We start from the raw sequence: 14,238 nt of genomic DNA, 5'->3' as shown, positions 1-14,238 counted from the left end.
CTATAAGATTTTTAGAGATCACAAATTTGAAAAGCCATGCTATATCAAGAAAATACTTAAGGAATTTAATATTGAAGGATTAGAATGGATAAAAAACATTTATCTAAACAAAGTCGTTAACATGTCTGACAAACAAATCGCAGATTTTAACTATAAACTATTAAACAACATACTTATAAGTAGAGACTATCTCAGTAAATGAAAAACGATTCTAGTACATGCTTGTATTGTAAGCACCCTAATGAAACAATAAACATTTACTATATGATTGTACAAATGTAAAAAAAAATATGGAATATTGTTAGCATTATCTTACATTTTGTTGTTTCATGTAAACATGTAATAGATTCTGCGATTATTAGTTGCCATAAAATCTTTGATGAAATTTTGTTAGCGACAGACACAAGGGTAAAACAGTATACAGATACTCCTTTGGGGGGGGGGGGGGGTCATTTTTGCTTTCAGCTATGGGGAGCTTATTACCGTATAATTTTTTCTGTACTTTCTCTTCTCTCTGCCATAATAGCTTTCCTGCAGAAGTATCCGAGATGCCTTCACATTGATGCGATTGCTTTCTTGATGGAAAGATATGACTCCCGTGAAAACCTGGAAGCAGAAGGTATAACTGGGTATAAGAGGAATTCTATAACACAGGTTACTTACTATGTTTGCTAGGAAAACTAATTACTTTCATTGCGAATACAATCAAGAGACCTATGGACCACATCGCTCACCTGAGCAACTATGAGCAACAATGGGTGTTCAAAAGATATTGTGCCGTATGGCTACTTGGTAGAATAACAAAAAATATATATATTGTTAAGTATTCGAATTTTACACTTATTTTTGTATACACGTAATCTTTTACATTGTACCTTTATGGAATTTTATTTTAACCAAGAATAAGAAAATAAGCAAGATATAAAACTAAACAGGGGTACACTGTTAACTTCCAATTCCCTATTTATTTCGTTCTGCCCCCCCCCCCCCCCTTATAAAGCGATCAAAATATTTGAGAATATATAGGTACATTTTGTTTCTCAACTACTTACTAGTTATTGTATTTTTTTAAAAAATATATCCAAATAGTTATTCTATTTTATAAAAAAAAAAATCCTATAGATGTACATACAGGCATGCAGATGACATTTTTATTTCTCTTAACTGAAATTCGTTTATTTTTTTCAGAACACAGTTACTCCTTTCACAGATATCAGTATCAGTATCTGGTAAGAAGTGGTGATGATCTAATGTAGAATCAATAATATTTTTGTATAATCTAGATATTTGTTTAACTATTAGGTGCACATCTTCAAAAAGTGTTCCACGTATGTACTTAATTTCAGACTATATACCACGGTAATAGTTTTCAAATCATTGGCAAGACAAAATTGTATCTACATACAGACCACGAACAGGGCAACCCCATTTTATCCATCAAACTTCATTTTTGAGATACAGGTATATATAGGTATCTTGAACATGGGATATCTCTAATACCCCGCTTATGACTAAGTCTTCCCATGGTCCCAACCATTTTCTCTATATAAAAGTATTGAAAAACTCCTGATATCTCGAATAGGGTAACCTCGAATGCCCTGGTTTGTCGAAGTATTTTGAAAATTTGTTTGTAATAAATAAATAATCAATACTTTGATGCGTTTAATACGTATATTGCTATATATTATGTCTTACATTGTATATACTGGTATATTTTGTATTCTTTAATGTATCTGATGAGCCATTTGGCTTGAGAAATAAATAAACTGAAACTGATGAAAGGCTGAAGCCCTTATTTTACCTGGTTTATCTCAAAGTGGAACCATTTTCCGGTCAGCTGAACTAATTGGTCCCTTACCAAAGTAAAATTATTGCTGCAACAATGCCGCAATATCGCGGCAATATTGCAGCAACACATTTTTGTTACCAGAAACCAGATTTTGAGACTAGTGAAATGTTGCCGCTAGCTGCAACAACTTCTGGTAACATTTTGGCAATAATGCTGGAGTGTTGCCGCTAGCGGCAATAACTTCTGGCAACATTCTGGCAATACTATTAGAGTTATTTCTGTAAAAAATTATATTAACATGCACCTAGAATATTGCCACTAGCTGCAACGACTTCTGGTAATATTCTGGCTACACTCAGTATCATACTGCCAGAAATAATTTTCTGGTAACATCTACATGTATTTGATCATTTAAATCATGAACTAATTTATACATAATATATATAATTCGATCTGGCAATACTGCTAGGCATCATATTAGATTTCTGCTTTAATTATAATTTAAGGAGAAGCCGAGCAGTGGAGGGGGGTTAAAAAATTGTCAATTATTTAGATATGATTTCAGTTATAACACCTCAAAATTTGCCAGAAGTTTACCACGAACTTTTCTTTTTCCTCTGATTTATTATGCTTACCGAGCTTGCAAAAGCTTTAGCAGAATTTAGACTTATAAAATTTTAAACATTCAGCACAAGTCTAAAACTGTCAATTATAATTGCATGAATTGCTTTTGTATACATATTTTTCCCCCAAAAATAATAATAAGTCGAAAAAATTAAATCTAATAAATATTTTATGATTAAAGTCTTATTCTAAGAAAGTCTCAATTAAAAAAATCCAGTGATATTCCCTTCAATGGCATATAACTGTTATGCATGGTTACGATGACTGTTTGAATCACCCCCCCCCCCCCAACTCATGTTTTACGTGAATACCGACCTGTCTGTTCTTTTGTAACGGTATATTCTTTTTTATTAAGTTTAAATATCAGTCTACTTAGATTTGAGTATCTAAACTGCTCGATGCATGTTGAATAAAGAATTTTCGTATGCTGTTTGTTTCCACTTTTACTTTCGTTTCAATGTTAAGTTACGCGCGCGCTGATTGGTCGATCAAATCGCTAGCCGCCAATTTTCACATTCGAAGCTGCCATGTTGTCTGCCATCGAGCCTCCTGCCATCACTGGAGATGGTGAAATGAATGAAATACAGGAATTATCTGTAAACAAGGTTAAAAAATACACTGTCAATGGAGTGTTTATCTGTAAAAAAAAAAATCAACGGCTGAACTGAGGACGAATTGAGTGTTGACATCCCCTGCACCATCTGCATGAGCACGTTTTTGAAAAAGTAAGTTTAGCAATAAAAATATATTCATTGAATGGCAGTTTAAACATGTTTGTTATAAGAATATAAACCGAAAGACTGCGATCTACCATTATACCAATGGGTTTAACACTGTTTAAGAACCATGCGCAGATCTAGAATTTAATTCCGGGGGGAGGGGGGGGGGGGTTCGACGGTTATTTGAGTTTGCCAGGGGAAGGGGGTCCGAGGCATATTTTATGATGTAATTTAAAAATTATCTAAGGGGGAGGGGGTCTGGACCCCCCCCCCGACCCCCCTTGAAACTGCTTAAAATCTGAAAACAATTGCCAATGTGCTTATATGAAATCCATTTATCTTCCCAGTAGGTCTGCCCTGGGTTACACAGACCTGAAGAAAACCATGAAAAAAGCTGTCACCTTACTGATTAAATGAATGGTGGAACTGGCAACCAAAACAGAATGATGAAGTAATTTGTTTAAGATTATGGAGAGGAACATATACACAACAGTGCTGAATTCCAATGTGGATATTGTTGTGATATTCTGATAGCTGTTTTTGTGATTGTTTATGTGTGAAATCAGAATGCCCACAAGGCTGTCAAAAAAGGACATTTGGAATGCCTAGGACGAATGCCTTGATCGGTCGTAATACAGCAAGTGGTTGTGTAGGACTTGTGAACTATATGGTTTGAGCTTTGCTTACGGTAAACAGTGAACTTTTGTCCATATCCGTCTGTGCGCGTTGTGTCAATCCGTCTGTGCGCGTTGTGTCAATCAAACTGCAATACATGTTTATCTGCAGCAACAAATCGTCACTGATCGGCTGAGTACTTTGAGTCAAGTTCAACAATATGTTGCAGCAAAACTTTTGCGGCAACATCTTTCTGGCAATATTGCCGCAATCTCATTTGCATACGAAAAACGCTACTGCAGCAACATTGCCGCAATGTATTGCCAGAAAGGTGTTGTCACAACAATTTGTTGCAGCAAAACTTTTGCAGCAACATCTTTCTGGCAATATTGCTGCAATCTCATTTGCATACGAAAAACGCTACTGCAGCAACATTGCCGCAATGTATTGCCAGAATGTTGCTGCAGTATTGCTGCAATAATGCCAGAATGTGTGCCAGAAGGTCAATATTTTGGTAAGGGGTGTCATTACTTCACACAATTCTGTCAGTGAAAATTTTCACACCTTTCAAAACTAGTGGTATATCAAACTGCATAATGTAAGTAAATTAGGATGGTAGCTAGTACCTTTTCACAACTTTGAATCCCCTTTGCCCAAGGATGATTTATGCCAAACTTGGTTGAAATTGGCCTTGTAGTTGTAATCAGAAAAGCTCACTTGAGCTTTCAGCTCAGGTGAGCTAAAAAGATTAATTACGCATACAGAATAGAGATTATTTTTTTATCACGTACGTTCCATTAACAATAAAGCATGATTGAGATACGAAAATTTTAAAGAAAACTTATTTAAATTTAACAGAAACAGTCCATGTTTTAATTGAACACACAACATGTAATTTACAATAAGGTTTTTTTTCAGAAATGACAGAATGGGGTTATTATCTGATTACCTGTTAAAATTAACAGCATTAAGGCAGAAAAAAACAAGATATCTGTGAGCCAATGCTCACTAGTGATACCCCCGCTCTGAATATGAAATATAAGCAAAGTCGACATTTAACAGAAAGCTGGCATCCGATTGTTACAGAAATATATCCCACAATATGGCATGCCTAAACAAATAGTGTGTTAAAAATTCAAGCATCTGCGATAAATAGCTGCTAAGAAATCTTTGAGGAAAATTTGTTTGAATATTTTGGCTAAAATAAACAAAGTACTCATTTAACATGAAGTTGACGTCCCATTGGTACAAAAATATATCCCACGATATGCCATGCCTTAACAAACACTGTGTAAAAATTTCAAGCATCTGCGATAAATAGTTGCTGAGATAAATGCGACAGAAATTTTTGTTATGGACGGACAGACGGACCGACAGAAGGACAGACAGACAGACAGACACACAAGGGTAAAACAGTATACCCCCACTCCTTCGGAGCGGGGGTACAATAAAATAAATTATTAAAAAATAAAATAGAAGAGCAAATTTTGTTAATACATAATTCTGACTTCAAATCATCGTACAACAAAAGTAAAATCGTTATGAAAAGGATATCTTAATACTAGTATATATCTTGATTTTAGAGTTCAGTAAAATATCAAAAATTATTGTGTACGGTATTTTAACCAAAATAAAGTATGAATATTATATTTTAACTCCATATTTCAAAGAATGTACACAATACTACACATCATTTAAAATTGACCTTAACTTCAAAACAAAGTTCATTTGCAGACGCAGGCAGTGCAGTAATTAATCTCAATGTGACAGATAAAGATAAAGCTTAGGATTTTCTTCCTGTGGAAGGTTAATTAATCCCAAAGGACAAATATTGCACTGCCTTCCAAGTATACAATGGTAACATTCTCAGCAGTTATCTCTCTTTGCCCATTCATTCTTATGCATAGATAAGGAATCTACCCCACCACCCCATCTCCAAACCAGAAGACATAGAGAACCATTAGAAAAATTATTAGAAAAAAACAGAAAATTTGTGGACGGAAGAGTGACAGACGGACAGACAGAAGGACGGACAGACAGAGTGATTACTATAGGGCACCCGCAAATCCTTGCAGGGCCCTAATAAGAAACGTTAGTTCACAAACACAGATGTGATTCTAGACTCTTTATTTCTGGGTTGTTGTTTTTTTTTGCAAATCCGTATTTTTCGTTTCCCATGTGACAAATTTTTAAAATTACATTGCAATTGCTTCTCCAATTCAAAGTTCTTAACAGTCAAGACTGAAGTGGATTTGAAGTCGATTTGTTAACGAAATATAATTATATTGATTTTACAAGGCCGAGTACTAAGCAAGTACACACACTCTCACGCAGTGTTCCATTTGTATTGTGGCGTCATCTTATTGCTTAGTTGACGCCATGGTGTGATAGTTTCAACTGCAGATATTCAGCGAAATTTCTTGAAAATAGCTCTTTTGATGTGTAAAATTGATATTATATTGTGGAAAACACAAAACTGTAAAAAAAGATATGCAAAATTGATACATTTCAATCAAAATCCCAAAGGATCCTATGTTAAAAATTAACAAGGGCACTGCTAAACGGAGCATCCCCTCGCAACATGAGTTATTGTGTGTAGGGATGTATTATTTAGGAATAAATAGTTATGTTAATGATAAGATCACATTCTACTATCCCTACATTACTGCAAAAACTACATTTTCTTTACCTGTACTCGATCTAAATCTAAAAAATATCAAGTTGTTGATTTGAACTGCTTACTTTCAATTGGTTTCAAAGAAGTGAAGCGGAAGATTGATAACTCTTACTCAGAAAGTTTGATTGATAACTCGTATACAAAGTTGGTTATGACACTGATTTAATGAAATAATAATTTGTAATAGTATTAATGGTTTTGAAATACACATGCATTTTTTATTTTTTATTTTACAAAAGTGTGCAATCTATGATAAATATTTTTAGTTTTGAACGAATTTTGTCATAATGTATCCCCCCCCCCCCCACCCTTTACAATGGTGTAATTTTATCTAAGTTTTTGCATTAAAAATTGACCAATTGATATGACATTGCATTTGTTTTAATCTATTACAATGAGGCATACTTGTGCAAAGGTGAAGGAAATTCCATTGGAAGTTTTTTTTTTTTAATTTACTAGAAAATTGAGATGGAGTGCACACACACCAATACGAACACACACACGCACGGTAGCGATGCTATATCCCCTTCGCAACAAGTTGCGCGAGGGGATAACAAACTTTCAGATGACCCCTTAAACAAACGGTGTGGTAAGTGTCTTATTTTTTTAATCTTAAAATTATAAGTAGAAATTAATGTAAACATTTTCATTCACAAAACTAGGGTAGAACAAATTAGAAAATTAAATTAAAAATAAAAATACACACACTAAAAATATTTCATCAACTTGTTGATTATTTGTTTATGAGTAATAGAAAAGCAATTACAGTCCAGTACTAAAACATGTGTTGATATAAGAATACATGGAATTTAATTTGGAAAGCCACTTTCAATATCTCAAACCCCCAAATATCTCGAACTTTTGTTGTTGTTTCCCACCCCCAAGTTCGAGATACCGATATTTACCTGTAATAATTATAACCATTTAAATCCTTGAGAATGCTTTGCATCTACTAATTTTTGCTTACCCTTTATTGTAGAATGACGATAACAGAATACAGGAGTTGTCATGGGATGGCGATTACCTTGTGTCACAAGCCGCGGATCATGTGGGATTGTAACATATAAAGAGAAAATGTCATGCATTACATGCAAATCACCTCAATGTGAACATACGTACATTTTGAAAATGCAAAGACCTTGAATATTAACTTGCCAGAGAATGCCTCCAAAAAAATATCATCATGTCCTTGGGTTAAAGTTTTTTCCAGTAAAGGCATTCCTTTTGATCTCGATGTGGACATGAAGCAGCAATATTCCAGACCTCTTCTTGAAAGAATTCCAGAAGGTCTTCTTGCTCAACCAAGAGACGGTGTTTGCGGGCATTGTGGCAGCATGTGGTCATATGAACTTTAGAATTCAAAGTCTCATCCCCTTGTTGATAAAAAAATAACAACAGTAGTTCAAGGTATATGAACATTATGAATATGATAAACTGAAAATCTTCTTACACCCAGAACAATTACACAACTACTCTTCCTTTAATCATTAAAAAAGAAAAACAAGAGGCCAATTGGCCTTAAAGGTAACCTGAGTAGCATATAACCCATACAGAAACTTGTCGAGGAGTCTGGAGTGTGCATTTAATTAATTAGGTTTCATTCTGGAGTAGAAAAAATTATAAATTTGTAATGACGACCACCTCCCTGCATGAAATCTTTCGAAAAGAATTATGAAACTTATAATTTTGGCAAAAAACTTTAAAGATCTGGTCTACAAAATCATGAATTCAGTTTTCCTTTCAGGTGTGTGGGAGTAAAGAAGATAATTTTTTTAACATTATATGCATTAACACTTTATATATATCCATTTTGGCCGTGCCCTAGAGTCAAAACCCATACACCATGGGACATGAAAATTAAAATTTCTTTAGAGGACTTCCTGGTAAACACAATTATAAGTCAGTTTTTAATACAGATGTGTGAGATTTAATAGAGAAGAAATTTTTTAAACATTATATGCATTAACACTATATTGCCATTTTGCCCCCCCCCCCAACCTCATATTTTGAACCCCTGACCCAGGGGCCATGAACATAATAACTATGCAACCAGTTTTTATTTGTGGAAGTAGAGTAGAAGATTTTTTAAAATTTGGCTTTTTTTCATATAAGGCCCCACATTGGTGCCCCGGGGGTGGTAGAGCCATGAATTTCACAATTTAGATTCCTCTTACCATAGAAATGCCTTACACCAAAAATAGTAACAATCAGCCTTGTAGTTTTTAAGAAGAAGTTAAAAATGTTAATTGTTAACGCACGACAACGGACGAAATCAGATAGCATTAGGTCACTTGAGTTTACTCAGGTGACCTAAAAATCTCACATTTATTACGCCCCCCCCCCCCCCCCCCCCATTCCTTGACAATGCTACACAAATAAATGGCAGATACTGACACTGCTGAATGGTATAAAATGAGAAATACTTTTAATATCTTTCCTGACTATAAAGCTGGTCTAAAGAAAACACAGAAATGATATAATATATCGGATACTTCCCCTGTAATGAGAGCAAAATTAATATCTACAACACATGGAAACACGCAGCCATTAAATTTAGAACAATTTTTTTTAGTTCTACACTGATTAAAAAAGAGTAACTGCTACAAGTGTTTTCGAGACCAGATTTTTTAGTAAATTTTTCTCCAAATCAGATAAAAACAGAAATGAATAATTTTCCATTCAAAAAAGTTTTGAGTTGGCAGTAAAAGCTAGGGTCGGTCAGTAAAGCAGAAACAAACCTATTCTTAAGGCCTAACAACAACGTTGTTCATTGACATTTTTAAATACAAAGAACCCAACAGCTTTATATTGTTATTTTGGTAATACTTGAAACTGTGTGTTATTTAAAAGGATTAAACTAAAGAATCTCAACTTCATTTCAGTGGCTGAAAGAAAATGCAGCAACAACACCTGTGATGCACTCTTGAAGTATGACGGACAAGAGCACTGCGTCTTTCACACAAGCCATGCTCTCATTGCGTATGAAGTTCTGTTTGAGTTCATGGACTTGTTTACAAGAAATAGGTGATTATAACCTACAATAAATATTAGGCGTAAATGAAGCAAAAAAAAAAGATGACACAATGAATGTAGCCTGTAGAACACTCTCTCCTATTGTTAGGTTTACTGTTTATATGATTGTGTAAAGAATATTCACTTGGCTCAGTTTTGTTCATAGTGGAAAAAATTCAGAAAAGTAATTCAATAAATGTTTACGATATATACAACATGGAATTCATCAAGAAATGGCTTACTAGTAGTAACTGAAAAAAAAATCTATTTAAAAATCATTTATCATTTTATGACTTTGTGGTTTTCCCATTTTATAGTACAACATGTATCATAGGTATAATAAATTGTTGTATACCTTATTGAGCAATCTAGCAATTCATTAAAATATTAAGGTGGAATGACCTCTAATTGTTCGAGAACAATTAGCCTACTAGTTAATTTGATTTCTTTTTTTTATTGTAAAAGATATGGGCATGTCTTACTTTTTCAAATGCAGTTTTTAGCACCCAGATAAGTAAAATTTTATAAAAACTTGCACAATAGAGGATATATTTTAATAAATGTTGATCCTTGTAATAATAAAATAAATATTGATCCTTGTAGTAATAAAATTTTTCCATATTATGGATGCAACAGCACTTGCTCATAGGAAAGACCTTAAGTTTTGGAGCAGCAACCTTCAGAATGCCACATCTGAAAAAGTTCTGCAAGTCCCATACACGTAAGTCAAAGATAACATTTTGCAAACAAACTTCTACAACAAAGGCAGACCTCAAACAAGATATCTGTGAGCCGATGCTCATTAGTAATACCCCCGCTCTGATGTGAATATACACAACAAAGTCATCATTTAACAGGAAGTTGATGTTCAAAGTTGGTACAAACGAACCCACATATGGCATGTCTAATGCAAGAGTGTGTTAACCATGCATGCATGGAATCAGAATTTCTTGGCAACATGAACATTTAAAGCTGCTTGGTCCTATTTTTTTTGTTATTACAGTATCAAAATTTTTTCCATACAAATCATTTATCTTAGAAAGTTATGGACTTTCTCCTATTTACACCAGCAGTATCAGTCTCCTTTCAAAGTTAGAAATATTCAAAGTAAAAATAAATAATTTTTTTTTGGGCAAACGAAAAAACAAACCAAAATGCATCACGGGAATGTTTAGAAAATGAAACCTCTCGGTTTCTTCCCCCGAATGATTGGGGTTATTCAACCCTCATGCTATGCATTAATTGTAAAGAAAGCAGACTTCAGAAATATAAGCGAACAAAACGTACACATGTTTATTTGTAATTTGTCTGATCATTTCGACTTTTATTTAAAGCGATGTCAAATTCGCAAAACAACCATACCCATCTCATCGTCAGGGTGAAATTTAACATGAGGCGAAATAATGCGGTACCTTTTAATTTCGTTTGTTTTGTTAGCAAATTTTGTAAGCATTTTTCTTCATTGAAATTTGGCATAATTGACGGGTAAAACTACTGCAATGTCTATTTTTATACATATACTAAGCATAGCCATCGTTTAAAAGAGTGCATAAAATTTGATATAAAAATGGACCAAGCAGCTTTAAACAATGAGTCCTAAATACCTACAAAGTTCAATGCAGTTGTTTGAAAATCTAGGGTAAAAATAAACAAATTCATCAATTAACAGGAAGTTGGTACAAATATTTATCCCACCACATGCCTAAACATCAAAGAGTGCATTAATATTTCAAGCACCTGCAATAAATAATTGTTGGGGATAATGCGACAGAAATTTTGTTATGGATGTGCAGACAGACAAACACACAAGGGTAAAACAGAGTACAGCCCTCCTTCAGAATGGGGGTTTTACAATTAGTTCAAAATTCTTTGTTCAAAAGGGACAAAATTCCCAGAAAAAATGTAAACGACAGCTGTAATTGGATAGCCATTAGTCCCTTAAGCGACTTTATCAGTTGACCTAAAATATGTACAACATTAATCAAAATAATAAACATTTAAACTACCATTTTTTAAAAATAATTCTAGCCGTCATAAAGACCGTGTGCTGATCGCTGATCCATACACAAGATTGCTTCTTCAGAGGTATGCTAGGGAACAGCCTCCACTGACCATGCTGGAGTTTACGAAAATGGTGGAACTCCTTGGATTTCACACTCTACCATTTCAGAATCTTGTCAAGTCCTTTGGAAACTCCACATGCCCTCCACCATATGTACCTTTTCTGAAAAGTCTTGCCTTAGATAGCCCCATTTGTGGGATGTTCCATCCTTCAAAAAATCTAAGGCAAACTTTGATAGAAATGAGAGAAAAGGATCCAAGGACTTCACCAAAGCTCCTTGAAGACCTGCAAATGCAACTGCCATTGGTAAATTCTTTATGTCAGCTTTTGAAAAAAATAAAACGAGAGGCCGAATGGCCTCAATAGTCGCCCAAGTACCATAGCCTATAAAAAAGATCCATCAAGGGATCTCATATTTCAATCGATATATTTTTTAAAAAGTAGATTGAGTTACAGATCTGCAACAATTTAATCATGTCATTGAAATAAATAGGGGCTGGTGATTACTTTAATTGATTGATGTCTCTTTTGAATCTTAGATCTTTTCCACGTAAATTACCTGGTACTCATAAAATATGGTCCAAAATTTGGCTAAGTCAGCTGTTTGTTTTGTTTTTTAATCAAATTGTTGATTTTGTTGTACACAATCTCAATAATAGCAAACTAGAACAGCGTTTACGAGGGTTGTCCCAAAATAGCATAGACAGAACACATAACCTAAAATCTGTTCACTGCAATTTCAGTAGACTTCTATGTTTTCTTCAATGACTGGGCTTTGACAAACCATACTGAAAAATTCAAATCTGTACTTTATTTATTTCGTGAAAAAATGAATAATTAGTAGTAACAAGTTTTGCCGTGCAGAGGAATGTGCTACCCCCAAAATTGTCTGTCTTTATGTTGTTGCCAAACCCTTCAAATCATTTTTGATATTTACACTTAATTTCCGCTAATGTCTTGGAAAAAATATTTTCTTTGCACATGTACCCTGAGTGCACATACAATATACATTTTCTACTTTTGTTTTTTAAATTAATTTCTAAGCATAAATGATCTGCCAAACTCCAAACTTGCCTTATTTGTTGTTTAACATTCGTCTTACCGAAATGTGTCAACAGTTGACATCCATTTGTATTGGTCAGGGTTTCTTTTTTCTACTATTGTCATCATACTTGTCTGAATATTTTCAATTTTGTAAGACTACAAGTTATTGGCTATGTAGTTTTTTAAAAAGATGTTAACACATGACACACAACAACAGACGAAAACCAATTGCAACATGTTACCCGAGTCACTCAGATGACTTAAAGAATGTTTTAATTAGTATTTCATTGCATAATTAGTATACTAAAGATAAAAACAAGCATACCATTTTAATTTTGCTTTATTACTGGATATTGAATTCCTCTTTTTATTATCCCACACAGGTTTTTAAGTTGATTTGGCTCTTAAGGAGGCCGATTTGGGTTTTTTTGCTGAAAAACTACAATAGCAAAACTCTTTATTTTTTAACCATATGTTATTTAAACCAACTCTAGTTTATTTGCGAAGGTTCATGAAAATCGACCGTCTGGTTCTTTTTAGGGACCATCTCAAAATAGAGGTACATTTACTAAAGGAATATATAGGAAACTGTCATTTTCCGCACATCAAAGCAGTTTAAAAAAATACTACAATAGCTTTTTTTCTCAAATTGTTATATATGATTCGCAATATCATTTCCTACCTTATATGTAAAAAACACAAAATTCTACCGTCTGGTTTTTAGTGGGGGCCATCTCAAAATATTAAAATGCACCAAATTTTGCTATATATTTGGATCATCACGAATGATGATTGGTATAATGGATTCATTCCAAAAATGAGGAAAATGTCCTCGAGGATAGGATCATTCTGTATATAAAATTTCAACAGCGTACAATTTTTGTCCCCCGCCGCAACGCGGTGCGGGGACATAGAAATGCCGGGCGTCCGTCCGTACGTCCGTGCGTCCGTGTGTCCGTGCGTCCGTGCGTCCGTGTGTCCGTCCGTCACACTTTTTTGTAAGCGCTCTCATGCCTACAAATTTTGACGGATTTTCATTAAATTTATACCAAATGTATATACCACTATTACCTTGGTCAAGTTCGAAAATCAGCATTGGTTGATACTTTTTGTTGGAGTTATGAGACTTTGACCACAATAATGACTCTGTTTTATCCAAAAATTGACCTTGTAAGCGCTCTCATGCCTACAAATTTTTACGGATTGTCATTAAATTTATACCAAATGTATATACTACTATTACCTTGGTCAAGTTCGAAAATCAGCATTGGTCGATACGTTTTGTTGGAGTTATGGGACTTTGGCCGCAATAATGACTCCGTTTTATCCAAAAATTGACCTTGTAAGCGCTCTCATGCCTACAAATTTTGACGGATTTTCATTAAATTTATACTAAATGTATATACCACTAATACCTTGGTCAAGTTCGAAAATCAGCATTGGTCGATACTTTTTGTTGGAGTTATGAGACTTTGACCGCAATAATGACTCTGTTTTATCCAAAAATTGACCTTGTAAGCGCTCTCATGCCTACAAATTTTGACGGATTTTCATTAAATTTATACCAAGTGTTTATACTACTATTACCTTGGTCAAGTTCGAAAATCAGCATTGATTGATACTTTTTGTTGGAGTTATGGGACCTTGACCGCAATAATGACTCTGTTTTATCCAAAAATTGACCTTGTAAGCGCTC

At 34.2% G+C, this 14,238-nt stretch overlaps 3 protein-coding genes across 5 annotated transcripts in view; 2 read left to right on the top strand and 1 right to left on the bottom strand.

Moving 5' to 3' along the window:
• Positions 1-7,385, top strand: part of LOC128175359 (uncharacterized) — a 60,891-nt gene extending 53,506 nt beyond the window's left edge. Inside the window, exons 5-7 of one of the 2 annotated variants that reach the window (XR_008242672.1) lie at positions 527-619; positions 1,189-1,229; positions 6,884-7,385. The gene's annotated coding sequence lies outside the window, so the exon portion shown is untranslated. Of the gene's footprint in view, positions 1-526; positions 620-1,188; positions 3,139-3,479; positions 5,308-6,883 lie in introns of those variants that run through there. The other variant, XR_008242670.1, reaches the window with a different exon arrangement.
• The window catches only part of LOC128175360 (vesicular glutamate transporter 3-like), a 42,924-nt gene extending 35,104 nt beyond the window's left edge, over positions 1-7,820 (bottom strand). The window contains exons 1-2 of one of the 2 annotated variants that reach the window (XM_052840924.1): positions 7,392-7,820; positions 484-606 (exon numbers count right to left, since the gene is read on the bottom strand). The gene's annotated coding sequence lies outside the window, so the exon portion shown is untranslated. Of the gene's footprint in view, positions 1-483; positions 944-7,391 lie in introns of those variants that run through there. The other variant, XM_052840926.1, reaches the window with a different exon arrangement.
• A 1,500-nt stretch (positions 7,821-9,320) lies between these two features.
• Positions 9,321-13,883, top strand: LOC128175361 (uncharacterized). Its single transcript, XM_052840928.1, has 4 exons — positions 9,321-9,448; positions 10,040-10,157; positions 11,465-11,804; positions 12,926-13,883. Exons 1-4 carry the CDS (start codon positions 9,355-9,357, stop codon positions 13,034-13,036), a joined length of 663 nt encoding a protein of 220 aa, XP_052696888.1. The 5' UTR covers positions 9,321-9,354; the 3' UTR covers positions 13,037-13,883.
• The last annotated feature ends 355 nt before the right edge of the window (positions 13,884-14,238 follow it).

Source organism: Crassostrea angulata, chromosome 3 (genome assembly GCF_025612915.1).
Source record: "Crassostrea angulata isolate pt1a10 chromosome 3, ASM2561291v2, whole genome shotgun sequence".
Lineage (NCBI taxonomy): Eukaryota > Metazoa > Mollusca > Bivalvia > Ostreida > Ostreidae > Magallana > Magallana angulata.
The sequence above is the reverse complement of the archived record's forward strand: the minus strand, read 5'-3'. Positions and strand labels throughout refer to the sequence as shown.

What these genes read in the sequence shown, in the direction of transcription:
- LOC128175361 (XM_052840928.1), top strand. Translation starts at nt 9,355, where the DNA reads ATGACGGACAAGAGCACTGCGTCTTTCACACAAGCCATGCTCTCATTG. An exon ending in GTTCTGCAAGTCCCATACAC is followed by an intron (nt 10,158 to 11,464) that starts GTAAGTCAAAGA and finishes AAATAATTCTAG; the next exon opens with CCGTCATAAAGACCGTGTGC. An exon ending in TGCAAATGCAACTGCCATTG is followed by an intron (nt 11,805 to 12,925) that starts GTAAATTCTTTA and finishes TATCCCACACAG; the next exon opens with GTTTTTAAGTTGATTTGGCT.